Raw genomic sequence first — 15,272 nt, 5'->3', positions numbered from 1 at the left:
CTCTGCCAGTCACTCCGACACCCCCCCCCAGCGCTGCCTATTGAGAAAGGGGCAAAAATGCTGAGCGCGGACCCCACAAACAGCTGATCCCCCCGCAAACCATAGGGCTCCAGCGCAAGTTTAGCATTGTCTAAAGCACCCCAAGAAGAACTCCCTTGCCCAGGTGCGCAGCCTGCGGCGTTTGGCTCCCGGCCTCCCGGGGAGATGGGGGCAGGAGTACCGGGAACTTCGCGTGTTGCCCCCCCACCCCCACAAGACTGGGACCCCCCCATTGGGATTGACCCTCAGATCCCCCCCGGGAACCCGAGCGTTGGATAGCGGGCAGCACAGCTGGGCGCCTCCTGCCGCTGCAGGTACCTGGTCCCCTTCCCGGTGCAACAGAAGGGAGCGCCCTGCCCGCGCCGCCCCGGGGCTGATACTCACATTGTGGTGGTCTTGCCCCTCGCCGTGCCGTTGGGAAACTCTCGGATCCCCATAGGGAAGAGCAGGGGTGGAGTGGGGGCTCCCAGACTTCAAGAAAAGGTGCAGCCGGGGGCTGTCACCGGCCGATCGGACAGAGAAGAAGAAGGGGGCAGGTGCCGGGGCCGCAGGCGCTGCAGAGGGGCTGCCAGGGCTTGCACCGGCAGCTGGAGAAGCGGGGCGCCAAGTGCCCAGATTGCTGCCGCTGCTGCTGAATCTGCCGCCGCCGCAGGTGCGTCTCCCGTCCCCAGCGGAGGCCAGGTGCCGGCTGCCTGCTGCCGCCGCGGAGCGGGTGTTAGGGGATGGAGGGAAGGGCTCCGCGCCCTCCCCCCTGGGCAGGGCAGGGCTGGGCTTTCCCGCGCTCCTCCGGCTGGGGGGGGCCGCAGCCCAGTTCCTGACTTTTCCTCCTCCGCCGCCGCCTGTGGCCGTCCCGCTCGCTTCCGACTGGGGGGGCCAGGCAGCGCCGCCGCCGCCGCTGCTGCGAGGGCGAGGGCGGGCGCGGCAGGGGCCGGGAGGCGACCAGAGGCACCTGTCCGCGGGCCCCGGCTCCTCAGGGTGGGCGGGCTTCTGGCGCTCAGCTGCGGGGGGGAGGGGCCCCTCGGGCCCCTGGCAAATGCAGGGACTGAACAACGGTGACGTCAAAAGCCCAGTGGGGCAGGTTCGGAGTCGCCCCGCTCCCAACGCGCCCCCCAGTGGACCGGCCTGCAGGGTGGCGCGTCAGGTTGAGGTTGACCCTGGGGGCCGAGGCCGGGCCCGCCCGCTGAGCTGGTCCCGGCCGAAGTGGCGCTCGGCCCTGGGGAGCGGCGGCGGCTTTGCGGGGCTGAAGCTAACCCCCCGAGACGTAGCGCTGCTCCCGTCAAGCTTAGGGGCTCTGTAGGAATTTACCCTGGGCTTCAGCCTGGCTGGGTTGGGGAGTTCGGAAGGTAACTAAACCCTGGATAGCGGATTTTCAAAGAGTTTCCTAAAAATCAGAGGTTGGCTGTAATGGCGCTTCTCCAGCACCGTCCATCCCGGAATCTCAAAGCACTTTCCCAACAACAATCAGGATTAAACCCAACCACGCCTGTGAGGTAGGTAGGAATTATCCACGTTTTGCCTTTGTGGAATTTAAGGAGCAGAGGCTCGGATCCTGGTATGTAGGTGCCTAACGCCCATTGACTTCAATTAGGCACGTTTTGGGCCTGAGAATGTAACTTAATTGCTCACGGTGACACAGCTGGTCTGCCGCAGAGTTGAGATTTGAGTCCGGATCTCCAGGCTTCTACAGATTCATGATTTAATCATAAGAACACAAACTATTTGGAATAGGGACTGGCTTTTTGTTGTGTTTGAACAGTGCATAGGGCAGTGGGGCTGGGACCTCTAGTTGCTACTGCCATACAAATAAATACATTTTCGGAGCATTGAGACTACTGGAACAAAGAGAGACAAGAGCATTATTGAAAGGAAAAAGGAATAGTAGCACTTTATGTTAAGGTTCCATTTACAAAGATTTTAAAGGGTTTGTAAATGATTAGCACATGTTTTAAGCATGTTACAGACATAATTAGAATATTTTATAGATGGTTATGAACATATCAGTAGGTAGTTATAAGCCACACTTATAACCAGCCTATTGAGCTGTTGGACTTTATAACAATTGATTAACCATTGATTAAAACATGTTTTAAGCACTCATTAACCTAGCATAAATGGAACCTTAATATATCATGTAACCAAAAATTATAGGTGGGGGATTTTCAGAAACACTCAGCATTGGTCTAACTCTGCTCCCACTGATGTCAATGGGAGCAAAGTTAGCCCAGTATTGGGTACATTTGAAAATCCTACCTAAACGTCTGGATTAACACTGCAAAGACTTTGGGCCCAATCCTGCAGTCCTTAGTCAAGAAAAACTCCAACTGACTTCCTAATGACCTTGCCTGAAAAGAGACTACAAGTCTGGATTTTTTTTATTAGGACTATTACCAATTCAGCAATGTGTCTAAGCATGTGAGTAGCCCCACTGACTGCTCATGTGCTGAAGTTAGGCATATGGGTAAGTATCTTGTTGAATCAGGACCTATAGTAATGTAGGGAATGATTGTCTTAGATTGCCTTAATGCCTATATATTGTTCATTGTGTACATATACACAATGAAAAATCGGATTAAAATCTGCAAGTATTATTTACTATGAGAACATTTGACCATCTGAAAGTAGGAACATATACGAAGATTTACGTATGTGGAAGCATGGCTTTTTGTTGTTGTTGTTTTAATAGAAGAATCTTTGTAGAAGGACCAGGGGGAAATCTTTTCCCCCTTTCCTCTTCAATTTGATATATTTTAGAGCACCTAGGCATTTAATTGCAAAGTTAATAGACGTCAGTTAAATAAAACAACTTGCCCTGCATAGCATTCAAGAATCATTGTTGCTTTATCTAGAATAAAAACAAAAAATCTATCAGACAAAAGCTAAACTAAATATCTGAGCTGTGTATTGTATTGAATACATGTATTGAAAATATATATTTTATTTATTGCATACACAATCATTATTTTGAATAGCAGTATGCTAAAGTGAAAACAACTGTAGCTTGGGAACTCGGGGTGAAACCCCCCAATACAGCAGAATTGTGGTCCTGTTATACAGAGATGGGTAGGAGTTGTGCAGGGAAACTCAGTCCTCTGTGCAACAAAGCTGAGCTCCTTGCAAGGTAAACATTAACCATAGTGCAGGAAGGATTTAAGGATGGCTGGGACAGTGTCAAGAAGATGCCCACTGAATCTGTAATTACATAGATCATTCGCTTCATGTAAACTTTGTCCAGGGGTCTCATTCCCTAGTCCAGAATAGCATCTGAAACAATAGCTATAAATAGAGTTGGGTTGGGATTACTTTCCTCCCAAACCCAGCATAGTTCCCTGCACAGAGCTTAGATGCCCAGGCTTTGTGTGGAAGGTGAGGGTGGGAATTCACCATGAAGGAATTCTCATGTCAATAGTACCCCGAAGTGTCCGATTTCTGCATAGTGTAAAACTCTCAATGTGTATTAAAAATAGTGTAATGTGGGTTCAGTTCCCTGGTTCCAGCCAAATTCCACTCAACGTGAGACCTAGTTTTGTTATACCAATAAAATAAAAACCAGCAGGATCTTATTAAAGGGGAAAAGGCAAAATGCCACATTTATTGTGAATATAGAAAGAATCATAGTAAGCAGTTAGTTATAGCTATAACATTCCATTCAATCTCATATTTTTACACACACACACACATACTGTTCTGCAAGGTTGTTATCATAGTTACCAGCCTTAGAGTTCCTCATGCCAAGCCACTGGCCAGGTGGCCTGGACATGAGGAGGGAGCAGGGCCTTGTCAGATGCTCATCTGATGCTCCTGGAAGTTGGTTTGCAGAATCAGACCCCAAAGTGCTCACTTTTTAGAGTCTATTTTTATAGGAATTTCTTGCCAGTCTATGGGAATTGCTTCATCATGCTGTTGCTGAATCCATCAGCAGATGGCACAGTCCTGACGGCTCCGTGCCGCCAGATGTTATCTTGTTCTTTGGTTCTCCCATTCTTGAGGCTGTTGAGTGGATTCCAGTCTGCCCGCTGGGGTCCTCTGGTTATTTCCACTTGATGCCTTCTTCAGCCGATGGACACTGCATTCTTAGGCTGGCACCTCCCTGATCATTCAGTTATTATCCGCACCAAGCGGATAATCCATCCACATACATCCTCTATCTCTATTTTAATTACAATTGTTAACAAAGCAAGATGAATACAACAAAAAGGGCGGGGAGTCTCTGGGTGCTGTTTCTGTTGTTACAGAGTATTGCTTTTAGTCTCTCTCAGTGTGAGTAGTTGTTGTTACAAAGAATTGCTTTGAGAACAGACTCTACTAACACAATTAGCAGCTTGCAAGTTTCACACATAGAGGGAGAGAAACAGTACCAAAACCCAAGAGACTTCTTAATTAGTAATACCCTGGAATTTAAACTATGGGGAATCAATCTCATTTGTGATTTTAATACAGAACTTCTTTAATATGATCCAACAGTTTGACACCAGAAGGGGGAGGCATAAAGCCACCTACTTCACTGGGATTCTGCCTATCTGCCCTATTTAGGGCAACTTTCCATCCTCTGTGCTACCAGAGTGGTACAAAGGAGATGGGGCCACAGTGTCTACATGTCAATTTAGAGATAAACCAGAACAATTCCTCACACTCAGACCTGCTGATAGGGGATTATTTTCCTGCTCTCTTCTTTTTCAAACTACAGCAAGAAACTAATGTAAATGAAACTACACAAATGAGTGTAACACTATAAGCGGCACACAGCAAAGTGTGACACTGGATCCTTTGGGTGATAGTATTGACAATCCATTACAACAGTCATTCATAAAAAGATGAACTTTCTTTTTCTTTTTGGTCAAGTGTATAAGGGGGTACAGTTACAGGGGCTCTGCAGATGTCAGTAAAGTTAAAATGTCAAAACTACAGTAAAAGGAAACATCGGAATTGCCAACTCATGATTTTATTGTGAGTCTCACAATAATTGATAGATTTCAGAGTAGCAGCCATATTAGTCTGTATCCGCAAAAAGAAAAGGAGTACTTGTGGCACCTTAGAGACTAACAAATTTATCTGAGCATAAGCTTTTGTGTTTTTCTTAAAGCCCCAGCTGCTGGATTCATGTGAATGTGAATTCTTGACTTTAGCAAAGCTTTCTTGACTTTGGCAAAGCTTTTGACACGGTCTCCCATAGTATTCTTGTCACCAAGTTAAGGAAGTATGGGCTGGATGAATGCACTATAAGGTGGGTAGAAAGCTGGCTAGATTGTCGGGCTCAACGGGGTAGTGATCAATGGCTCCATGTCTAGTTGGCAGCCGGTATCAAGTGGAGTGCCCCAAGGGTCGGTCCTGGAGCCGGTTTTATTCAATATCTTCATAAATGATCTGGAGGATGGTGTGGATTGCACTCTCAGCAAATTTGCGGATGATACTAAACTGGGAGGAGTGGTAGATACGCTGGAGGGGAGGGATAGGATACAGAAGGACCTAGACCAATTGGAAGATTGGGCCAAAAGGAATCTGATGAGGTTCAATAAGGATAAGTGCAGGGTCCTGCACTTAGGACGGAAGAACCCAATGCACAGCTACAGACTAGGGACCGAATGGCTAGGCAGCAGTTCTGCGGAAAAGGACCTAGGGGTGACAGTGGACGAGAAGCTGGATATGAGTCAGCAGTGTGCCCTTGTTGCCAAGAAGGCCAATGGCATTTTGGGATGTATAAGTAGGGGCATAGCGAGCAGATCGAGGGACGTGATCGTTCCCCTCTATTCGACATTGGTGAGGCCTCATCTGGAGTACTGTGTCCAGTTTTGGGCCCCACACTTCAAGAAGGATGTGGATAAATTGGAGAGAGTCCAGCGAAGGGCAACAAAAATGATTAGGGGACTGGAACACATGAGTTATGAGGAGAGGCTGAGGGAGCTGGGATTGTTTAGCCTGCAGAAGAGAAGAATGAGGGGGGATTTGATAGCTGCTTTCAACTACCTGAAAGGGGGTTCCAAAGAGGATGGCTCTAGACTGTTCTCAATGGTAGCAGATGACAGAACGAGGAGTAATGGTCTCAAGTTGCAGTGGGGGAGGTTTAGATTGGATATTAGGAAAAACTTTTTCACTAAGAGGGTGGTGAAACACTGGAATGAGTTACCTAGGGAGGTGGTAGAATCTCCTTCCTTAGAGGTTTTTAAGGTCAGGCTTGACAAAGCCCTGGCTGGGATGATTTAACTGGGAATTGGTCCTGCTTTGAGCAGGGGGTTGGACTAGATGACCTTCTGGGGTCCCTTCCAACCCTGATATTCTATGATTCTATGAATCCAAGAGAATTTTAGCTTTCATTAAAAAAGAAGTATGTTTCTAGCCATCATGGTTGCAGGGGAAATCATGAAAATGTGGCCCTCCTTGCACCCTATAAGGCAGATAAAGAGGATCAAAAACATTTATTTAAAAAAAAAACCTCATGATTTTTCAACATTTGAGATATGTTGCAATATTAATAACACTCTCCCACAACAAGCAACAATTATACAATACAACAGTCGGAGAAACTCACAATATAGTATTATAGAACATGCTACTTTAAAAGACTAGGCAAAATCTGGTTTATTTTACGGATATGAACATCTCAAGCAAGATTTGGCACAATGTGTCAGCTGGCATGTTAATGAGGACATCTGATGGGGCTGTTGTGGCACCAGAGTTTTGCTGCAGTAATCAATGAGAGAGCTTACACCTGTGAAACATTCTGCAAAGAGATGTTTATACAACAGTGTGACATTTCAATTGCAGAATATGAATAACCCCCAAGCACTGCTTAAAGTTGGGCTTTACCATATTATGAAAAGCAGCTGTATTCACAAAATGTCTTAGCACAAAGGAATAGTTAATACTTGCTATAACAGAGCACAGGTATTCTGTTCAGTAGTCCAGATCTACAAAGGGACTTAGGTGCTACTGTAATCCACAAAACCTCTGCTCAACTGCCACCTACATCTGTAGGTACCTACACTCACACGGTGCCTACATTTTGCTGTAAAAATCCTCTTGGTGCATGAGTGACAACCATTGGGCATGTGCACTGCTGCCTCAGGTAGGCCCCTAGATGCCTATCCCATGCCTAAGCCCCAGCAGGATCCTCATACCAGAAGGAGATAGGCATTGCCCCATCTATCTCACCTATGGCGTCCAGTCCACTAAGTATGCTCAAAGCTTGTCTAGCTGCACAGAAGATGATGAGGGAGAAGAGGGCCTCCCTAATAACCTCTAGTCAAGTGGTTAGAGCACTCCTCTGGGATGTGGGACACCTGAGATCAAGTTCCTCCTCTTTCCTCCTGCCCCACACCTGATGAGGAGAAAGGATTTGCACAGGGATTTCCTCCATCTCAGATGAGCGCCTTAATGCCTGTGTGATGCTGGCAGACCAGGTGCCAGCTCATGCCAAGGTCCGCGTACCTCAATTGAAGACTGACAAATACAGAGCTGAAATCGGTCTGGCTCACCTGTGTGCTAGTACTGTTAAAATAGGTATTATAATTCTAAGAATGTGTTTAGTGATTAATGCATGCGGCAACCCACAAATATTCAACAATCTCACTTATAACATTTGTATCTCACATTCATAGAATCATAGGACTGGAAGGGACCTCGAGAGGTCATCTAGTCCAGCCCCCTGCACTAATGGCAAGACTAGGTATTATCTAGACCATCCCTGATAGTTGTTTGTCTAACCTACTCTTAAAAATTTCCAATGATGAAGACTACACAGCCTCCCTAGGCAATTTATTCCAGTGCTTAACCATCCTGACAGTTAGGAAGTTTTTCCTATTATCCAACCTAAACCACCCTTGCTGCAATTTAAGCCGATTGCTTCTTGCTCTATCCTCAGAGGTTAAGGAGAAAAAATGTTCTTCCTCCTCCTTGTAACAACCTTTTCTGCACTTGAAAACTGTTATCGTGTCCCCTCTCAGTCTTCTCTTCTCCAGACGAACAAACCCAATTTTCTTCAATCTTCCCTCAAAGGTCATGTTTTCTAGAACTTTAATATTTTTTGTTGCTCTTCTCTGGACTTTCTCCAATTTGTCCACATCTTTCCTGAAATGTGGTGCCCAGAACTGCACACAATGCTCCAGCTGAGGCCTAATCAGCATTGAGTAGAGCTGAAGAATTACTTCTCATGTCTTGCTTACAACACTCCTGCTAATACACCCCCAGAATGATGATTGCTCTTGTTTTTGTTTTTTTTTTTGGCAAGTGTTACACTGTTTCATTTAGCTTGTGATCCACTATAATCCCCTGATCCCTTTCTGCCGTACTCCTTCCTAGGCAGTCTTCTCCCATTTTGAATGTGTGCAACTGATTGCTCCTTCCTAAATGGAGTACTTTGTGTTTGTCCTTATTGAATTTCATCCTATTTACTTCAGACCATTTCTCCAGTTTGTCCAGATCATTTTGAATTTTAATCCTACCCTCCAAAGCACTTGCAACTCCTCCCATCTTGGTATCTTCTGCAAACTGTATAAGTGTACTCTCTCTATGCCATTATCTAAATCACTGATGAAGATATTAAACAGAGCCAGACCCAGAAGTGATCCATGTATTGTAAGGTAATATTTGAGCACTTGCATTGTAAGCCTTTGTAACGGTGTAAATCACTAGATAGGAGAGAGACACATTAATTAGTGTGAATGCTGGTCTCCAACAGAAGGTGTTATGTTCTGCCCGACAAGGAGGACCCAGACACCAGACAGACTAGACTGGAACATCAAAGAGGACAAAAGACTTTGCTGTTTACTTTCCACCACCTCCCTCTCCTCCTCCCCCTTCCTCACCTTCCCAAACATGAATCTTACAAGTGAATTCTTCCCATTGGCTGGGTTTGAAGCTGAAAGTAGAAGTGGGAGAGGGGAATAAAAAACCCCTAACAAGGAGAAACTGTATCTTATGCTGCTTGGACTCCAGGGAGGGTCGGGTGGGGCAAAGATTATTAGGCATAAGCAAAAGATCCCCAGTGCTTAGACTGGATTAGCCCTACATGACATATAGAGTTTATTATAGAAGTGTGTATTACTTTTTTAAACTTAAGATTGGAACTCATTTGTGTGCATGTATGTTTACCCCCTTTAGCCTTGTAAACAACTCTTTTTATTTTCCTATTGATAAATCTGTATATAGTTTATTGTAAGATTGGCTACAGGTGTTGTCTTTGATGTGAGATCTAAGGTACAATTTACCTGGGGTAAGTGACTGGTCCTTTGGGGCTGGAAGTCACCTGAATATTGGTGTGATTTATGGTGTAAGGGACCATCTGTCGCAAAGGTAGGCTCACCTGGGTGGTAAGACAGATCAAGTACCGAGGGGGGACTATCTGTGCCTCCATGTTAAGGTTGTTATAGTGCCCGAGGAGTTTACACTTGGTAATTGATTGGTGAAATCTAAGTATGGAACTTACAACCAATTTGAGGGTTGTGCCCTGTTTCCTAACAGTCTGCCCTGAGGTTGATGATCATTCTTTTGAGCCACTGCAGGACAGTTTGGACTATAAGATATTCTGATGAGAGTGTCTCTGTCTCTCCTGTGGACACTGGTGCACTTTGTATAGATAATTAAATAAGACTGGGCCAGACAGATTGGTGCCTCCCTACAGTCTAGACTTAAGTACCTAACATCCCAAGAGGAGCAGGGCTTAGGACACACTTGTCTCCTTAGCATCTCTGATTAGCTAGCTTAGTTGGATATCATTCTCAGCCACCTATCTCTCTTCATTCATTATATAAAGAAAAGGAGTACTAGTGGCACCTTAGAGACTAACCAATTTATTTGAGCATAAGCTTTCGTGAACTACAGCTCACTTCATCGGATGCATTCTTTTTCCACGGAATGCATCCGATGAAGTGAGCTGTAGCTCACGAAAGCTTATGCTCAAATAAATTGGTTAGTCTCTAAGGTGCCACTAGTACTCCTTTTCTTTTTGCAAATACAGACTAACATGGCTGCTACTCTGAAACCATTCACTATATAGCGAGCCGAGGTGCTTAACAAAAGGGCTTGTGGATTCCAGTGATTTTCAAGGCATCTGCAAGTTACATGTTGCAATGTTGAGGATTTGTCTACAGTTGAAATGCTACAGTGGTACAGCTGCATCAGTGTAGCACTTCAGTATAGACATTACCTATGCCAATGGGAGAGGTTCGGCACAGGTTAGATCAGCTTAACTATGCAACTCGGGGGTGTGAATTTTTCACACCCCTGAGTGACATAGGTATGCCAATGTAAGTTCTCAGTGTAAACCAGCCCTGAGAGTGCAATATCTAAGTCATTTGTGGATCTGGACCAGCATCTACAGATGTTTCTAGTCATCAGGAAGTTATACTCTTGACTGACAGTTCCTTAGGCAGTCAGATCTTAACAGGCAGAGTACTAATATGTCCTACTGGCTATGTTGCTGACAACCTCATACCTTGTTGCAGACAAAGATTATTTTCACTTTCACCAGCACTAGTTTGACAAAAGTTTCCCTAAGACTGGAGTTTATACCCATCAAAAAATAATACCTTAAGGGAGAGGGTAAGTAGAATTTTGCATGACTAGCGTAACACATTCTGTACATATGACCACAGTAAGGATAGTAATGCTATATCACAATACATTAAAACAATTATAAATGAAAATTATTGCATCAAGCCATCTAACTTGGTCTCCCTCATCGGGTTCATAAAAGCGCACCTAGAAGCTCTGAAATGTGGGTGGGGAAAAAAGCTAGTTTGTCTCCTTGTAACTGAGTCTTTTAAATAGGCAATACTTTTGTGTCATAGCTATCTGTATTGTTTGACTGAGCACTGTAGGTATACAGAAACCATTAAGTGAAAAGGTTCCTATCCCAAGTTACAGTGTCACTCAGACAAATACAACACGCAGGGTGACAGTATTCTAGGGATGTGTGGAGATGCTATATAGCTAAATTACACAGTTTTGCCATATAAACAAACTTGGGGCCAGTTTCTGACATCCTTCCTCATGCTGAGTCATACCAAACCCATAAGTGGTTCCACTGAAATCACTGGGAACCACTTGGTAATTAAGGTGCTAGTCAGCGTGAGTAAGGGTATCGTAGTCTGACAGGCTGTTTTACATGAGAAATATTTGGGATCAGCAACCTAACATATTACATAACTGGAGCTCTTCTAGTCTATCCTGTCAAAATGTTTTCATTTCATATTATATAAAAAACTTAATATTTCTATAAAATGTATCTATCCAACTGACTTATTATGACCACAAAAGTGTGGAAATTTAAAGTTCAGGTTGAAATTCTGAGCTGACATCGGGGCCAAATTCATAGCTGGTGAAAGCAGAAACAACTCAGTTGACCTCAGTGAAGTCCTATCTGCTTACGCAAGCAGTGACTGACATCTCTAATTCATCCCATTTGTTGAGGCCAGTTGTAGCATATGTATTCAGCTTACCCACTGTTCTGACATCCCCCACAATGCATAGCACACCTGTCTGTTTTTTAAAAAATGTTAACATTTAATAGATTTGTCTGGTTTGATCAAAGTGTAATCAGAAGTTTCACTCAGTCTGAGGAGGTCACTAGAAACAACACATCTTGACAGGTTTCAGAGTAACAGCCGTGTTAGTCTGTATTCGCAAAAAGAAAAGGAGTACTTGTGGCACCTTAGAGACTAACCAATTTATTTGAGCATGAGCTTTCGTGAGCTACAGCTCACTTCATCGGATGCATGCCGTGGAAACTGCAGCAGACTTTATTTATACACAGAGAATATGAAAAAATACCTCCTCCCACCCCACTGTCCGTGAGTTTGTGTGTGTATGGGGGTCGGGGGGATGTGAGAAAACCTGGATTTGTGCTGGAAATGGCCCACCTTAATTATGCACATTGTAGGGAGAATGGTCACTTTGGATGAGCTATTACCAGCAGGATAGTGAGTTTGTGTGTGTGGTTTTTGGGAGGGGGGTGAGGGGGTGAGAGAACCTGGATTTGTGCAGGAAATGGCCCAACTTCATTATCATGCACATTGTGTAAAGAGTTGTCACTTTGGATGGGCTATCACCAGCAGGAGAGTGAATTTGTGTGGGGGGATGGAGGGTGAGAAAACCTGGATTTGTGCTGGAAATGGCCCACCTGATGATCACTTTAGATAAGCTATTACCAGCAGGACAGTGGGGTGGGAGGAGGTATTTTTTCATATTCTCTGTGTATAAATAAAGTCTGCTGCAGTTTCCACGGCATGCATCCGATGAAGTGAGCTGTAGCTCACGAAAGCTCATGCTCAAATAAATTGGTTAGTCTCTAAGGTGCCACAAGTACTCCTTTTCTTTTTGCGAACACATCTTGAGTACCATAAAGAGGCTTAGTCTGCAGAATGGGGGCTTCCTATGAGATAGGGAGATCTGATGATAATATTATTGTATGAAGTTTCTCTAAGCAAACATCACTGTTGCAATGATGATCTGTTTTCTTATCTCTGATATTTACACAGTAATATTTGTAAATCGGTTAAAACTTCTTCAAATATATAAACAAACAGATAAAACACCATTCCCATTCCACTCAGCCAGGACCACATGCAAAACAATGCATCTCCTTTTCTAGCCCACTCCCCTCTCCCCTCTCCCTCTTCTGCCCTCTTCCAGCTCTCTCCCTGTCCTGCCCCTCCTCTGGAATAACAACTAGTTCCAATATTCATCTACTTCATTTCCCCTCAATCTTTGACCCCTCACATTTTCCCTCCTGCCTACTGCTCTCCTGTGTAAGACTCATAAGTCAGAATATGTATATTAGAGTATTTTAATGTAAACGTAACTCGTTTGTGTAAGAACTGGATGGAAAGCCAGGACTATGATTTCCTGTGCCCTGTTGGAACTGTTCTGAAGAGATCACAGAAGGGACCCAGCTCTGATGACCAGCCTGTGGTTGGAAGTGGCCAGTGCTCCCTGAAAGGCCCTCCAGTAGTGGGCTTGTGCAAACTGTCTTTGGTTTTGGATTATGGCAAAAAATAATAAAATGCTCCAGTTACAAACAGCACCCTTGTCTGGGAGTGGAACCTCCTCACCTCCCAGTCTACTTCCTGTCCATCACATTCCCCTACACTAGGGCTTGCTAGCCCTTCCTCTGGCTCCCTGGCCTCCCTGCTGACGGTCAGGTTTTTTGGCTCTCTGGATCAATTGCTGAGACTCCCTCTGCTGCTTCCCCTACCAGCCATTCAGTTTGCCTCCCTGCCTTCAGCTTCTTCCTTCTCCTCTAGGGAGAGCCCAAAGGGAACTAGAGGAGGTGCCAAAGGTAGAAAATGCTAAGCAGCAAACTTCCCAAACCCCACGTTTGGAGGGCCACCACTCATTTAATGCCAAGTTCACCGTTGTCCCACACCAATTTGGTGTCCCCTCATTTTTACTCTCCAAAATAATTAGTCAGAAAGGAAGAACCATGAAATGGAGGTTACAAAAAGAAGTCTTTACACGGAAGTAATGGCTCCCCAGGCCTTGGAAGTTTTCCATATCAATTTGTCCCCTGCTCTTTTGGGGTCATTGTCAGAGGCAGCATCCCACATTTGGGGACTTGTTGGTTGAGAGGTAAGCTGAGCCACCAGGGATAAGAGAAAGAGAGGAGTTATAACAGCAGCAGCCTGCTCAGTCCACCCTGTTGAGAAGAGAATTCCACAAGGAGCCATGGAGAATCTGAGGGGAAAGGGGTGAGACTGTGGCTGGGAACTGGAGGAAGAACTGCTGGATTTGGGCGGGGGAAGGAATTGATGTGTTTGGTGAGTTGTGTAACATGACACCCATTGGTGCTGGTCTCACCGGGAAGCTGGGAGTCTCCCCCATTCCAATGGGATAAAGCTCCCCCGTTTCTATTCTTGCAACTGTATGAAGTATTGGAGTGTAAAGCTGTGACTTTTTTTAAATACAGAAAATGCATCACTGGCCCAGGACTGAATCATGCCTGGGTGCGTCTTTGGGCAGGGGTAATTTCTGAAGAGAAAAAGGAAAATTTGGAGAGTGAATCACTAGGCTGGGGAGAGGGGAAGTGGTTTAATTTATTTATTTATTTAAATACAATGGCAGCTGGTTGAGGCTACTCAGCTCTTTGGAATGTTAAAAATCCTGGGAGCTGGGTTTGTGAACTAAGAGCATACAAGATGGTCAAAAGTGCATTATAAATTTATTTCTTACATGGCCCTGCAATTTAATCACATGGACATCATCTCCATATTTGCATTTTGAGTACTATAATAAGTCATGCACACGCATCTTTTCAGTGTCTTGTTCAGGAAGACTTTTTTGGAGGGGTGAAAGGAAGAGTTATCAAAATATTTTGCCCAACCTGGCTGAGACTACAGTTCTGTCACTTTTTCCTGCAAGACATCAAGTATGTTCTTCCTGTAAAATGTTCAGCCTTTCCTTGTCTGGAACTGGTATATTTTAAAACTGCCATTTACCCGAGTGGTACATTATTCCACTCCAGTATCTTTTCAACTGGTTTTAAGACATTTAACAGATTTTTTTTTTAATGTTTCAGAAATAGATGAGTTTGTCATGATAGTGATAGTAAGGACTGATTGCCTGATTATTGCCACAGCATAATACACACAGATGCTATTCAAGTTTTTCTACTCCATTCATTTGTAGTCAACAATATCCCAGCCTTACTGCATGTCTGCACAGGGCCAAAGGCTAGCATTGCTATTCCACGGGAGCCTTAAGGCAGCACTGCTTCTCAGTGGAAGACTGTTTAGTGTGAAGCTAATATTTACATCCTGTATTTCTTTAGCTGATTTTCCATTTCTTGTGGTGATAAGTTTGGAACAATGACATGATTTGATTAAGCTTTCTCACAGAGTTACTGCTGAATGGACTATTCTGCTCGTAGAATTAATAAAAAGGCTAAAACACTTCATTAACATGCTTGGGATTGAGCTGGACTGGCTGCAGTGCGAGTTCAGTTATGCCAAAGGGCATGTGCTAAGGAAACTCAGAAAGCTTTTAAATCATATTTTTAAAGGTTGAATCAATAGCTGTCCTTGTGATAGTTTTAGTCCGGAACAATTTTTCCCCATTGATGCTAGTGGTGCTTAGTGTGCAGAACTATAAAGGCAGAAGTGGTGTGGTTTATTATTTTGGATATTCAAAGCATCAAGCTTAATTTATTGTGCATTTGCTTGACCTATTGAAAAGTAAAACAAAAAAGCTGGCACATGTAAAAATGGTCATCCTCTTGATGTTTGACACAAAGTAGAATCACCGAG

At 44.5% G+C, this 15,272-nt stretch overlaps 1 protein-coding gene and 1 long non-coding RNA gene across 3 annotated transcripts in view; one reads left to right on the top strand and one right to left on the bottom strand.

The window, feature by feature from the left end:
• SLC35F3 (solute carrier family 35 member F3) overlaps positions 1–1,303 on the bottom strand; it is a 292,694-nt gene extending 291,391 nt beyond the window's left edge. Inside the window, exon 1 of one of the 2 annotated variants that reach the window (XM_073338111.1) lies at positions 424–1,303. In XM_073338111.1, coding sequence (XP_073194212.1) covers positions 424–476 — 53 coding nt within the window. In that variant the 5' untranslated portion in view covers positions 477–1,303. The remainder of the gene's footprint in view (positions 1–423) is intronic. The other variant, XM_073338108.2, reaches the window with a different exon arrangement.
• The window catches only part of LOC140909254 (uncharacterized), a 125,351-nt gene continuing 110,827 nt past the window's right edge, over positions 749–15,272 (top strand). Inside the window, exon 1 of the long non-coding RNA XR_012158153.2 lies at positions 749–1,529. This is a non-coding gene — a long non-coding RNA (uncharacterized LOC140909254). The remainder of the gene's footprint in view (positions 1,530–15,272) is intronic.

This window comes from Lepidochelys kempii, chromosome 3, assembly GCF_965140285.1.
Source record: "Lepidochelys kempii isolate rLepKem1 chromosome 3, rLepKem1.hap1, whole genome shotgun sequence".
Classification (NCBI taxonomy): Eukaryota; Metazoa; Chordata; order Testudines; family Cheloniidae; genus Lepidochelys; species Lepidochelys kempii.
Note: the sequence above shows the minus strand (reverse complement) of the source record. Positions and strands in the feature narration are given on the sequence as shown.